The 13,888-nt window shown below is 56.9% G+C and overlaps 1 protein-coding gene across 1 annotated transcript in view; it reads right to left on the reverse strand.

Annotated features, from left to right (window-relative positions):
* Positions 1-234: 234 nt before the first annotated feature.
* The window catches only part of LOC111160986 (mediator complex subunit 12), a 20,769-nt gene continuing 7,115 nt past the window's right edge, over positions 235-13,888 (reverse strand). The window contains exons 18-42 of the mRNA XM_022524403.1: positions 13,628-13,746; positions 13,294-13,437; positions 12,650-12,813; positions 12,296-12,427; positions 11,645-11,872; positions 11,325-11,469; positions 11,021-11,141; positions 10,561-10,662; positions 10,341-10,454; positions 9,913-10,088; positions 9,553-9,732; positions 8,149-8,220; positions 7,543-7,676; positions 7,219-7,380; positions 6,639-6,750; positions 6,384-6,473; positions 5,772-5,881; positions 5,459-5,594; positions 5,028-5,189; positions 3,599-3,973; positions 3,181-3,331; positions 2,825-3,027; positions 2,586-2,663; positions 2,262-2,479; positions 235-666 (exon numbers count right to left, since the gene is read on the reverse strand). Of these exons, the coding sequence (XP_022380111.1) occupies positions 432-666; positions 2,262-2,479; positions 2,586-2,663; positions 2,825-3,027; positions 3,181-3,331; positions 3,599-3,973; positions 5,028-5,189; positions 5,459-5,594; positions 5,772-5,881; positions 6,384-6,473; positions 6,639-6,750; positions 7,219-7,380; positions 7,543-7,676; positions 8,149-8,220; positions 9,553-9,732; positions 9,913-10,088; positions 10,341-10,454; positions 10,561-10,662; positions 11,021-11,141; positions 11,325-11,469; positions 11,645-11,872; positions 12,296-12,427; positions 12,650-12,813; positions 13,294-13,437; positions 13,628-13,746 (3,863 nt within the window). The 3' untranslated portion in view covers positions 235-431. The remainder of the gene's footprint in view (positions 667-2,261; positions 2,480-2,585; positions 2,664-2,824; positions 3,028-3,180; positions 3,332-3,598; positions 3,974-5,027; positions 5,190-5,458; positions 5,595-5,771; positions 5,882-6,383; positions 6,474-6,638; positions 6,751-7,218; positions 7,381-7,542; positions 7,677-8,148; positions 8,221-9,552; positions 9,733-9,912; positions 10,089-10,340; positions 10,455-10,560; positions 10,663-11,020; positions 11,142-11,324; positions 11,470-11,644; positions 11,873-12,295; positions 12,428-12,649; positions 12,814-13,293; positions 13,438-13,627; positions 13,747-13,888) is intronic.

Below are 13,888 nucleotides of genomic sequence, written 5' to 3' on the forward strand. Positions count from 1 at the left end.
GTCCCTGAGCCAGGCTCTGTGCTCCAGCAGCTACCTGGGGCTGGGACTGGGGCTGGGGTTGGGGAGGAGCTCCCTGCTGCTGCTGCTGCTGCTGGTGTGCCTGCTGCTGCTGCTGCTGCTGCTGTTGCTGCTGCGGCTGCTGCTGTTGCTGCTGCTGCTGCTGTGATCAAGAGTGCTGGGCCTCAGAAGGGAGGGGACCCCCTCCACCACCCGCCCCCCCAACCTCTGTCCCACTGGCGCAGACTCCCCAGGGCACTCCCACAGGCCCCCCTGGAAGCCAGCAGGGGGAAGAGGAGGACAGGAACTTCTAGGGCCCCTACCGAGTGCCAGGGGATGCTCCCCGGTGCCAGTGCCACCTCACCCCATCACCCGCATCAGACCCCCAAAGAATGACTGCCCCGCCCCTCCTGGGTCCCCAGACCCCAGAAGGCCTAGGGCTTCACCCGCAGGATCTGCTGCTGCTGCCGGATGTGGTACTGCTGTTGCTGCTGCTGCTGCTGCTGCTGCTGTTGCTGCTGCTGCTGCTGCTGCTGCTGTTGCTGCTGCTGCTGCTGCTGCTGCTCGGGCAGGATGGACGCCGATCGCACACCGGCCTGGACGCCCTGCGCGCCCAGCGGAGTCATGGTACCTATCATGGGGGCCTGCTGCAGGGTCTGGTGGGAAAACCTGCCAAGACCAGTGGGCCGAAGGTCAAGGCCCGGTCCCCAGGATGGGGGTGTGGGGTAGGAGGTAGGAAAGGGGGGGGGGGGGGGGGGGGAGGAGGAGGAGAAGTCCCCGTCCCTGACCTGAAGGAAACCTCGACAAGTTGCTTCACTCACTCCTCCTGGCGCTAACCAGAAGGGCCTGTCTCGGTTCTGACAGATTGCTATGTTGAGGAATAAGGGGCAAAGGCATCACCCCATTTCAAGGGCTCATCACCTTCACGGCAAGACATCTCCCAATTCTGTTTTCACCACTTTTCTCTTACAAGAACGAAAATCAGTCTTAGTACAGAACAGGTGTTCTAGAGTGTACCCACTGAGCTGCTTTCTGCTATTGGTGGTAGTGGTCCCCGGGGAACATTTCAGAATCAGAAAGACCACGGAGTTCTCCTGCTCTCATGCCTTCCCACGTACGGCACAGCAACAGGCTACCTCCCAGCCGGACCCTTGCTCTCAAGTCTTCCGTCTCCTTCCCCACGTGTCCTATCCCTGCATCCCATATTCATCTGTCAACACATTGACTCACAACACGGCCTTTCTGATCAAAAGAGCCCTTTGTGGGACTCTGTCTCAACTCTGCACGGAGCGCTCAAAGCCCTGTATCACCTGCCCGTCCCTGCCTGTCTCCTGCTACTGCCCCGGTGTGAATTTTACACGCTACCCATGCTCTTCTTCCCATCCCCTGCCCCCGTGGCCCCAAGTCACCCTCCTCACTCTGGTCCCGTCTTCATTCACACTCTGTCATCTACCTGGACTCCCTTTTCTCATCCTCCACGCCACCAATCTAAATTACAGCTATCCTTCAAAGGCCAACTCAAATCTCACCTCCTTCGTGAAACTTCCTCTAAAGACTCAGGCCCACAACATCATCCCATACCTTTTCTGAATTCCCATTTACTTCACAGCACACCACTGCCTACCTGATCATACCTCTCTCCTCACCGTGACCCTTAAATGCTCTTCTGTGTGAGTCTCCTCTCCCAGACTGGACGAAAAATTCTCTGTGGTATTTTCTAAAACCTTTTCTCACCCTACCCTGTCCTAGCGGAGTGCTGGCCACACAGTGGGCGGCTGACTGATGCTTCTAAGGAGAGGGCTTTCCTCTGCTCCACTCCCTGGTGTCCTAGAGCCCAAGCCACAGAGCCTCAAGACGTGGCTCCTGAGTCCTAAAAGGCCCACCTAGCATTCGGCATGGTAGGACGGCTCAGTGGCTGGTCCGTTCCAGCGTGGAACTGCTCTGCTGCTGGCAGGATGACTCCTTACCACACAGTACATCTAAGAGCCCCAGACCTTTCCTTATCATAGTGGGAGGAGTGACCTTCCCCTCTCAGGGCCTCCAAGAAATGTCAGGCAAGGGGACGGAAGCCTACCGGTCACCGGGTCCCTTCTGGCTCCAGCGTTTTGGGGCCAGCTAAGCATTCGTCACATCTCTGAAAGTTCGGACTAGTCCCATCACCTCCTGGCATGGGCTTCCCCCACCCGCCAGATGCGTCCTTGCAGCCCAGTGTGTCTTCACAGCCCCCCCAACCCCCTCCCACACGCAGATGCCTTGGGTAGTACCTTTGAGTGGAGGTCAGCCCATGTCCGTAGGTTGGGGCCTGCTGGTGCACATAGCCACTGGGCCGCTGTTGCAGATGGCGAGTGGGATCTACAAGAGTAGGATTGGTAGAAGGGTGGGTGCTCTGATAAGGCTGGCTGGAGTAGCTGGGGGGCACCATGGTACCTGCGGGGCCTGCGTGTTGCTGCAATCCCACATGAGAAACATAAGGAGTATAGCCCTGGAGAGAAGGAAGAGGAGAGAGGGGGTCAGGGCCAAGGATGCACAGGGTGGCTGGCCTCAAGCCCCTTCCACCCCACCCCCTTCTCACCCTCTTATGCCCTCACCTGGGAGGTCTGCAAACCGTATGAAGAGCTGGGAGTCATCTGATGGACAGATGACTGTCCCAACATCCCCTGACTCTGCTAGAGGGGAAAAAGGAGACAAACTCAAACTCAGGAAAACACTTCCTGCTGTCTTGGTTCTCCCGCTCTGCCAAGTCCTTGCGAAAATCCCAAGCATCTCCTCAGTCTCATGACCCCCCAAAGCCCCTCTCCCTGACGGCCCTCCCTACTGCCCCTCTCACTATCTTTGCCTGGAGCTGTTGGCGAAGGCGCTGTCCTTGGGGCACCGCGGGCTGCTGCTGTCGGTACACAGAGGTCTTGTACGAGGGTTCAAGTCCCATGACTCCTGTCATGGTTGTGGGCAGCACTCCAGGGTAAGGTGGTCGGGTGGGCAGCTTCTGCATCGGTAACCGCACAGGGCGGTACGGGTCCACGCGAGGGCCACCTGGAAAGGGGCGAGGGCTGACCTCTCCAGGCTCCCCATTCCCTGAGTTCCCGCTCAGTGTCCCGGTCATGGGCACATCCTCAGGGATGGGACATTGTTCCTCAGGCAGGAGGGATGCTCAGGTAACTCCCTTTCCTAGGGGCCAGCTCTCACCTGCAGGGAGTGGCTGGTTCTGGGTGTACAGGCCTATGGAGCCCTGCCTGTAGCTCAGATGTGATATGGAACCAGGGTTAGTGTGGTGCAAGAGGTCTGGGGGCACCGTCACACCGTAAGGGCCACTCCTTCCTGGGCCCATTCCATAGTCCTGTGTGAAGAGCAGAGGAGGAAGGTGAGTGGACCGTAACTTGGGTAGGGGGGGCGGGGGAGAGGTGGGACAAGGTGGGGGACCAGGGCTGCAGAGGAGCTAGACCTATGTGACTCATTTTTGTCATTCTAATGGCACCTCTTCCCCACCTCCCCTTCACTCCCCTCAGAAACCAGAAGCTGCACAGAATTATGGGGTGGGGGGCAGAGAGAGAGAGGCTGTGGGAGCATAATGGGGTGGGGGTGGGGGTGGGGGGGCAGCACTAACCTCTGTCTTGGCGGGTGGCTGGCTGCGTTTCTTGCCCTTGGTGGATTTCTTCTTGCGTTCCTCAGTACTGGGTGGAGCGGCCCCAGGTTTGTCAGTTTTGGGGGGCTCTGGAGCCTTCTTCTCAGGCTCTAACAGGGTGGGAGCAGGGGGCTCCTCATCTTCCGGGGGCAGCGGGAGAGGCTCCAGGTAATAGGCACGGGGCCGGGGCCGCAGGTGGGTGTGATACAGCAGCAAGCGCTGCTGCTCCTCTCCTCGGGCCACGCGCCGGTCCACCCGGACTGTTCCAAACCAGCCCCAGGACAGTGGAGCGGACGGCTTCAAGCCCTCAAAAAGATCCCAGGGAGAGATCTTTTGTTTGGTAGAAACCTGTAGACCCTGCTCCAGAAAATGACACACAGTGAGCTGCTGAGATTTGGAAAACAGGAGACAGACCTTGAGGGCTTGTAGGAGAGGGGGAAGGATCTGTTGGCAATCAAATGGAAAAAAAAAAAACAAAACCCAAAAAACAAAAAACCAGTAACAAACCCAGGCCCGGATCAGTTCCTGGGAGACGGTGAGAGGGATGGACATGAACACACATGCACACCGACACACGTACATGCTCAGAGCAGACAGAATTCAGAGGGGAGAGGGCGATGGGCAGGGACACACAGATGCTGACATTCAAAGGAAGACACAGCAACAGGAAGGCAGGAAGAGACTGAAAGGCAAAAACAGAGAAAGAGACAGAAACAGGAAGAGAGACAAAGAGGCGCACAGAGAGACACAGAGAAGGGCCAAGGGAGAGAGTCAGGCAGAGACAGAGATAGAGAGAGAGAGAAGACTCAGAAAGACACACAAACGGGCCAGGAAAAGGAGTAAAGACAGCGTACATGTGACTGGGCTGGACTCTAGATTTTAGACTCTGCCTCATCTTTTCCCTCCCCCTCTCGGCTCTCCACAGCCATCCAGGTTACTCAACAAACACTGCAGCTGACAGAGACAAGGGGCAGGGAAAGTTGTGCAGAGATGGGGGCGCTGGCACGGGTGAATGCAGGGTAACAGAGATCCAGCAGCTGGCCAGACAGATGGGTGGGGTGCCGGCCAGGGTGGAGGAGGACAGGGTGCTGAGAAATGGGTGGTTTGTTCAAAGGTGGGTGCGGATGGGAGGAGGTGGGTAGAGGTGAAGAGACAGATGAATGAGGATGAGATTCTCAAGATGGGGCGCAGAAATGTAAAAAAAAAAAAAAAAAAAAAAGTTCAGCGATCAGCTCCACACCCCAGAGACAGCTGTTGCCAGCAGAGCCCCATGGACTCCCCCGCCTGGTAAGCCAGTTGTAGCGACGACAAGGTTCATGCAGGGAGAGCTCTTGCCCAGAGGAGGGAAAAGCTGGGTGTGGGGGGATCAGTGCTGCAATAGGAAAAGGGATGGGAGGAAAAGGGGACATGCCTCCTTCTTGAAGATGGAATCGAAGCCTGCAATCTTGTTGCCCTTGGTGTCGATGAGGGAGCCCTGCGGCTCACAGGTGATGACATCTCGGGTTGGCTTGGGCAGTGGCAGCAGCTGGAGAACTTTTTCCAGACTGTCTGACTGGCGCTCCCCCAGTTCTTTCTGCAGGCACAGGAAGACAGGCAAGGGTTCAAGGACACAGCAAAGGAGTGATGGGAAGTCTCAAGGGACAGCAGAGAACCAGGCACGACGACGATGACACTCGGTAAACCCTCGCTGTACAGATAACAAGAAGTGGATGGGGAGGTGGAGGGGAGGTGGCTCTGGCCTGAACGAAGTCGAACGGCGTGCACAAGGTCAGGGGAGAGGGAGCCGAGGGGCCAGTCCCCATCCCCCGCCACCAGAGCCGTGCCCTCGCTTCCTCTGCTCACCCGTAGCTTCTTCACCAGGTTCATGTAGGCACGTTTATTCTCCTCCATGCTGCCCTGAGAGATGCTAGACATGTCTGCGGCCAGGGTCCCGTTGATGAGCACACTCAGCATGTCCAGCACGGTGGTGAAGAGCTCACTGTGATGAGAAGACCGGGAGAGAACCGGAGAGGAAAGAGGCTAGGCCAGACAGTGGCTCCGGGGTGGGAGCCAAGTAGGGAGATCTGCGCCAGCCGCAGGGCGTCCTGTACCTGGCGTGGGGGAAGGGACTACCTCCCAGGCGCAAGACTGAGGGCAGAGGGTGGGGGTACTTTACTTGTTGGACTGCATGTCCACGGTGCCGCTGATGATGATCTCCAAGAGGAGCATGGCCCACTCGGTGGTCTGCTGGGTGCTGCGCTGCACCGTGTCAAACATGCCCCCCACCTGCCAGGGCCACAACGAGCCTGTCAGATGGCTCAGGGGCCGAGGCTGGCATTTCAGGAAAGCTCACAGCAGAACCCAGCCTGGCTGCCACTTCACCCACCTCCCACCACGTGCCAGTTGGACCCGGGATCTGCTATGTGAGTCCAGGCCAATGACTACATTCTTGGCCCCTCTGGGCCTCGGGTTCCTGACTTAGGAACCCATGGGAGCTGGACTAAGGGATGTCCAGGATTCCACTCAACATTCCATGGTGGGTTTCCAGGGTCCCAGCCAGAATCTAGGGTACTGAGGCAGGGTCTCTGCAAGGATCCAGACCTTCAACCACTTTAGGTCCCACGTCTTGAGGAGGGCCAGATCAGTACTCAAAGACCCGGTGGAAATTGGGCCCTCCATCTCAGCACCCTCCGCCCGCACCCCTGGCCAGTGCTGGAGTGGGGAGGCATCTCTATGGAGCAATTCTAGTCCCACCCACATCTCTTTTCTCCTCGGACACCCCTCTCACCAGGTTGAGCCGCAGCTTGAGAGCCTCGTGCATGAGCTGCTTTGGTTTGCAATCATCTAAGTACTGGTTGTCCCGCCAGTTATTCACAATCTGAGACAGAAACAAGCATGACAACCAGCTCGCGGCATCTTCTCATTTCCATCCCCAAACACTCAAGGCGTTGACCGTTAAGTACTGGAGGTTCTGGGGACATGGTGGCCTCGGGGGCACCCGTTTCTGCCCTCCAGCCCAGCTCAGTGGCCCAGGGGCCTGTACCTGGTGCACCTGGCTATAGAGGGAGGTGAGAAGGCCCTCACGCTGCTCATCCTGCCCTTTCAGACACGTCAGCACCAGGGATAAGAATGGCTGCTGGCTCAACAGGGACATGCTAGAGAAGGGAGGAAAAGGAAAAGAACAAGGACAGAACCATGAGATGTGAATTAGGCAGTTGCCCATCTCATCATTCCAAGCCCCAGACTCTACTCTCTCAAGATCTAGCCTCTTGGGGTGCCTGTAGGGGCACAGTCAGGTTAAGCGTCTGCCTTCAGCTGAGGTCATGATTCCGGGGTCCTGGGATCAAGCCCCGCATGGAGCTCCCTGCTCAGCGGGGAGCCTGCTTTTCCCTCTCCTCCCCCACCTTGTGCTCTCTCTCGCTATCTCTGTCTTTCTCTTTCAAATAAATAAAATTAACCAAAAAAGATCTAGCCTCTTGCTCAACCGTGCCCACTCTTACCCTCCAATTTTCCACTTTCCTGTGATTTCTCATCCCCACCCGTGTCCCAACTTTTCTTCTTCCCTGGCCCTGCCTCCTCTCCTTTCTACCCCTCAATCCTGGTCCCCTCCACAGCCACTTTACCTCTTCTGCTTTTGTCGGTCACGTTCTTTGCGGGAAGAGGAACCCAGGTGCTGACCCTTCTCCAGTTCCTCCCCGGCCGCCTTTAACACATGCCCCTGGACTGAGGTGGGCAGTTTAGCAATGAGGGGGGCCACCAGCCACACACCAGAGCGCTCTAGAGAGCTGGAGGACAGACAGAGCACACAGTGTCCCAAAGGAGCCAGGCCAGGGTGGAAGCACCCCTTCTCCCCTCACCTGACGGACAGACCTAGAACCTCTGTGAGACTGAAATCATTTACGCTAGCAGAACAACTCATAAGGGGTCTGAACACATTTCTCCCCAACCTGAGCACTGGCTTGGTCTTGCTGCTGCTGGGCATGTTGCTGGCAGTGCTTCCAGAAGAAGACCCCGTCTCTGCCGACTGCTGGAAAACCTCGATTGTGGCCTTGGCGATGTTCTCTAAGAGGGAGTTCATCTCCTGGGGCAGGGGGATGAAAGGCACATGGGGTACTAACTAGGTAACTGGGGATGAAGGAAAACAGATGGTAGGAGATGTAGGAAATGAAGACGGAGAAAGGCATCTTTCTGGAGGGTAATGAGAGGGTAATGAGAATGGGGAAAGACAACTCTGCCGGGAGCTGTGCCCTCCAGCACCTCCCCATTTCTCCAATTCCCCACTATCTTCTCCTCGAACACCTCCTCACCATCATGACCATAGAAACAGCCTCTGCCACCACCGCCGCCAACCTTCCCCCACGGCGCAGAGCCCCAGCTCTCCCAGCCCACCTCCCTATTCCTCAGCCCCAGGCGTCTGCCATCTTCCCGTCCTCTCTTCTCTCTCAGCCCAAGAACCCGAGGGCAGGACGTGGGTTCTTCTGTGGTGACCCACCCTCGTGAGGCGTGTGGAGCTGGAAGCGGGCACGGGAAAGAGAGGGCCGGGCACCACTCACATTGTTAGGGGTCTGCTTGATCATGAGCTGCAGCTCCAAAGATGACTGGCGCATGGTCCACTGGTCCAAGTTCTGTGACAGAGATACCGCTCCCAAGCTCATCATCAACATGTCCCCCGGCCCCAGCCACTCACCACCCCAAGACCAGTTCCTGACCTCTTGCAACCTTGAAACACATAAGCCTACAGGTCTGAAAGGAACCTCCGTGTCCCTCTCCTTAGGAAAGCCTCCACCGACACGACCCAAAAGGGCTGAAAATCCACCCTATTTTGAAAGCGGTTCAGGGAATGCCTGGGTGGCTCAGTTGGTTAAGCGGCTGCCTTCGGCTCAGGTCATGATCCCAGCATCCTGGGATTGAGTCCCACATCAGGCTCCTTGCTCGGCAGGGAGCCTGCTTCACCCTCTGCCTCTGCCTGCCACTCTGCCTGTGCTCACTCTCTCGCGCGCGCGCTCTCTCTCTCTGACAAATAAATAAATAAAATCTTTTTCAAAAAAATAAATAAAAGTGGTTCAGGAAAACTTCACCTTTCCCTGGTCTCCTGTTCCACAGCCTCACATTCCTTTGCAGAGGTGAGTTCTCCCTAACGCTTACCCTAAATCCTTGATGTTAAAGTCGAAGCCTGCTTCTCCTATTTTAAACCAGCTGCTCAAAGTACTTTCCAAACCTGAGGGCTACTACTTCGAGTTAATCTCTCTGTGACATTATCTCCTCTGGGCTGAGAAGACCTCATTCCTGTAGCTCTTCCAGATGGCTCTCTTTCTCCACCCTCCCTCCAGTTACCCTAATGCCTGAAGCAGTGTGGCCAAGTGGGGATGGAGTGGGGGATGCGGGGGGGGGGGCGCGTAGCACAGGCCCACCTGGGTTCACATGCTGACTCTTAAGCTTACTAGCTGTGTGACCTTGGGCAAGTCACTTAGGCTCTTCAAGCCTGGGAGTCCTCGTTGGTCAAACACAGACACCCCTACCTCCTTTACGGGGTTGGACAGACTAAATAGGCGGACAAACACAGAGTGTTATGCACAACACTCAGCACAAAGCGGACGCTCTATAACTGGGAGCTATTGGGTACTCCCGCCATTGGGGACTGAGCAGGGAGCAAATGCCCAACAAGCAAGGCCCAGAACTAGGCTTCCCAGATGTTGGGCCTTGCACTGCTGAGCTGCAGTTCCACTCCTGACAGCCACACCCTCAGCCACTGGCTGACTCTAGGGTCTTGACCATGTTGGCATGACTTCTAAACCCACGTCCGAGCTGTTTCCCTCACCACCTTTCGCCCGCATCCTTGTCCGTCTTCCTCCTTGACCATCCTCCTCTCCTTCTCTCAGGGTTCCTATGGTTTCACCCTGGGCCTTGAGGCCCCCCTGGCCCCTGGTTCCTCCAAGACCCCCATCACCTTGGCCTACCTGGAGAATGCGCTTAATGCGCTGCCGCTGGGGGTTCTCCCCGTCCTCATTGTCCAGCAGGCGGTACGGGTAGCAGATGAGCTGCATGAGGCGCTGGGCCTGGGCACTGCTCAGCACAGGGTCTTGCAGGTCGTTGCTGTCCTCACACAGCGATTTAAGGCAACGCTCTCCTACCCATTCCTGAGGAAGCTGGTCATCAGGGCACTGGGGCAACCAGTGAGTGGGGTGAGGGATAAGGGGGACGGGCTGGGGGTTGATGAAGGCCATGATGTATAGGGGAAAGGTGGCGTGATCACGGCTGAAAACAGGACTATGCTCTAGAAAGGCACCGAGGAGGCCTGGGGGGAAGGTGAGACTGACCTGTTGGCAGATGCTGCGCAGCACGTACTTGGCATAGACGTCCAGACTGGCTGTCTCCACAGAGATGTTGCGGCCACCCTGCCTCCGACCGCCACTGCCACCTCCTCCCTCCTCCTCTGGAAGTTCTTCTGTTCCTCCTGTCACAGTGAAGCCTGAACCCTTCAGTTCCGCATCCCCTGTGGTTCATGGGTGGCAGATAGGGAAGGGCAGAGTGAGATCTGAACACAGTGGAGAAACCCAGCCCGGACCCACAGAGGCAGCAACTCCCCAAATCCGGCCCTAGGGGACAGAAATACACTTCCCTCCCGCCTCTCCTCCCCAGAGGTCCGAGAGACCACCTTCAGGAGGGAGAAAGACTGTCCTCTGTAGCTCGGCTGGTACTCCACCCCACACACACTTCTGGCACTGCTCCCTTCCTATCCCCATACCAAGTACAAACACAGCCTTGAGAACAGCAAACACAGCTCCATCCACTATGCGGTTCTGGGAGGCAGCCAGCAGGTGGCGGTCACAGGAGGAACGGATTCCTACTGTAGGCTTGTCTGGGGAGGGAGCTGAAGTCAGGGGAAGCAAAAGTAGAAAGGGGGGGGCAGTGGCAGTGGTAGCCACATTTTCTACTGCCGGCTGGCCCAGATCAGGGTCACTTACTTCCGTCAGACTGGCAAGGATTGAGTTGTGGCGTCTTGAAAAGGTGGAGGAGGATGCGGCAGGTAAGCCGGGCCCCCGGCTCAGAGTCCTGTTCACTGCAAGCTTAAAAAAGAAAAAAATATTGGACAGGGCGAAGGGACACGGTGTTGGCAAAGGGCTGCAAGGGAAGGCAAAGTCAGGCAAAAGGAGATATGACAAGATAATGCCCAAGGAGAGGTGGGGCAACCAACTGTCTTACAGTGTGAGGAGAGTCCCCTGGAGGGTCAAAACACGGAAAGATTGAAAGATTGGGGCCACCAATGGCAGGTTAGAATGAGGCCGCTCCCAGACAGAGGCACACCACCGGACCGGCCTCTGGTGGTACTGGGGAGCCTCACACTGAACAGTGAGTGTGTGGCCATCGGGTGTCTAGTCAAACTTAAGGTCCAGAAATTCTAGGGGTTATGGATTGGCAGTTCACCGGCATTAAGGAGCGAAGGGATGGCAGCACAGCGAATCAGATCCTCAAGGAGCAGACACTGCCGAGCGATGAGGATGGCAACAAAAGTAGCCAGGGAGTCATGAAAAGACAGGTCACTGACCTGGAGGAAAAAGCAGCCAAGATATCCCACCTCAGTGCGCAGAGAGGCTGCCAACTCAAAGCTGTCGGCCTCCGCTCTATGGGCCTCTGTCCCTCTGCAACCTCGACGACCAGGACCAACCCCCTCCCCACCAAGCCCTGGGAACCGTCCCATGCCCCAGCGGGACCCCGGCCCAAGTCTCACATCTACGTTGCAAAGAAGGTCATTGAAACCACAAGTGCCATTGTTAGAGGAGCAGCACAAGGCCTTCAGGACCCCTAGCCATTCGGCACTCAGTGACTTGCAATAGCCTGTCAGCTCTGCACACAGGATTGCGATGTCATTCACCCTGGGGAGAAGTACAAACGCCCTCAGGAAAAACCTTGTTCCACAAAACCTCAGACTCATTAACTTTTCATCTCCACCCCAGCAGTAACCAAGTTTGCCGTACCTCCCGGGCATCTCATCCCTCCCAAACTCAGGCAGGAGCGTGGTGCCCGTTCCCCACTCAGTACGCCCCATACCTATCGGGATCATGGTGCCCCACACAGACGTGCATAAGGGCATTGCAGACAAAGCTGTAGCGGTTAGCAGGGTTCTCACTAAGACTCTTGCCTAGCCCCGTGTAGGTGAAGGTGTGAGCTGCGGGGTTCTCCAGAGTGTCAATCATGAACTCGGGTGCCCAGCGCATGTTGGATTCTGAGGGCTCCACATTGCAGTAGATGGTGTTTTTCACCTTGGAGCAGAAGTCGCTGCAGGGGTGGGAGAAGGGACACAGCAGTGTCGGGGATGATCTGGCAAGGCAGAGGGATGGTTGGGAAGGGGGAGAGGAGGGGAAAACAGGGAGGCACTGGGGACCCTGAGGCAAGCAAAAGGTAGATGGGACCAAGCCGAGTAGGCGGGACAGGGACCCAGTGAGAACAAGGTACGGGAGGCCTCTCGAGGCTGGGAGGAGGAGTGTGGGCCCCTTGGAGATGGGCTGGAGGCCAGGCTGATAAGGAAAAGAAGGAGGCAGGCCTACTCTCCAGAACCAAGAACACATGAAGGACAGAGTTCCCAGATGGCCAGACAGAGACAGCGGGGTCCTAGGCTGTGCCCTGCTCCTGGATTGAGCGGTAATGGGAAGGAGATGGGCCAAGGTCCCATTCTCTACCCTCACCTCCCACCTCTCTTACCTGAAAAGCTCCCCAAATTTGCTCTTTAAATGGCTACAGGAGGTGTACAGATCATAGAGATAAGCAAGGATACAGCGTTCCGCCGAGGAGCCATCTGACCGGTTCATCCCATGCTTCACTACGCCACACAGCCTGTCACAAGGGTGCAAGGTTGAGATGGTCCGTAAGCCATGTGCACAGCCAAGGCATGAAGGTCCCCGGACACAGGCTCATGGCTCTTGGTACTAGTCTCCCCTGCCTGCCCAAATGGCAGGGGCTTGGCCATGGCGAGAGCCCCATGTCCTTCAGGGGCCCGCTTCCACTGGCACTCGCCAGAGCCCCGAGCCACCCAGTTATTCTGCGGCCCCCACTTACCCCTCGAAGACCTGGGCCATCTGGTCCTGGTTGAGGATGAGGCAGGCATGGTAGTGCCGCAGGACGGCCACGATGCACAGGCACAGGCTGGTAGTGTAGCTGCCCACCAGATCTGAGGACTTGAGGAGCAGCTCGGCCTCGACTACGCTTAGTTCATTCAGGAGCTGGCAGAGCAAGTGTGTGTGTGTTGGGGGGCGGTGAGAGATGAGAAGAGGCCCCTGTGTGCCATATAACCTCCCTTCCCATGAGGCAACTGCCCAGACAGGCCTGAGCCCCTTCCCACTGCAGCCGCCTCAATCTAGAAGGACCCTGTTGCCATACGCCACTGTCCTTTATTCTATTAACGCCACAAGCCACATTGACAATCTAACCCGTCTCTAGGATACAGTTTTATAAACTCCACCGCAGGAGGACAGTCCGTACCCAATGCTCTCATCTACCTCTTGGGCCTCCCTGTGGAGCACGTGAGCTGCTAGTCTGGGCCTTCTTAGCTCATGTTCCACCTGACCCTCCAGCCCCCACCGGGCTGGCTTTCCTGCCCATCCCAAGTAGCCCAGGACACAGGCTTGAGGCCCGACTCTCGACCTCAGGACCCCATACAGCACAAACACCTTCTTCCACCCTTATCTCCCCAACTTCCCCACCTGAATGGCAAAGTCGATGAGGCCACTGATGCTGAGCGAATATTCCATGAGGTCGAAGATGAACTGCACATGCTGCACCAGAGGCAAATGGTATGACATGCCAAGGGCAAAGCTTGTGATCTGTTCCAGAACATTCCGGGAGACCTAATAAGGGCAGTGGGAGTGAGACGGGAGTGGAGAGACGCAGAAAGAACCAGGGAAGCAAGAAAAGGAAGATGGCAGACAGGGATGAGACCAGGAGGCTTAGCCTGCCTAGCGGGGAGAGAAGGAGGAGGAAAGGAAAACAGGGCAGGCTGGCAGAATGTTGGGAAAAGGGCAGGACCTAGGCCCACACCTGAGCCGTGACCTGGTGCTGGTCATAATGTGAAAGATGCTGGAACTTAGCAAAGATATCTTCAGCAGTGGGGAAGGCTTCAGGCCGGTTGCGTCGTCGCTTCTGCCCATCCTCCCCACCTGAGGGGACAGTGGAAAGGGAGCAGTCGGATGGCGAAGAGAACTAGTTGACTGGGGATCGGGAGGGGGGTATGGAGAGAAGGCTATGGGTGGGTGGGGGGGGAGAGGGACCAGGGTAGGAAGGCAGGGAGGAAGGGTGGGA

The sequence above is a fragment of the Enhydra lutris genome, unplaced genomic scaffold, assembly GCF_002288905.1.
Source record: "Enhydra lutris kenyoni isolate GAN:26980312 unplaced genomic scaffold, ASM228890v2 scaffoldscaffold81, whole genome shotgun sequence".
NCBI classification, from domain to species: Eukaryota; Metazoa; Chordata; class Mammalia; order Carnivora; family Mustelidae; genus Enhydra; species Enhydra lutris.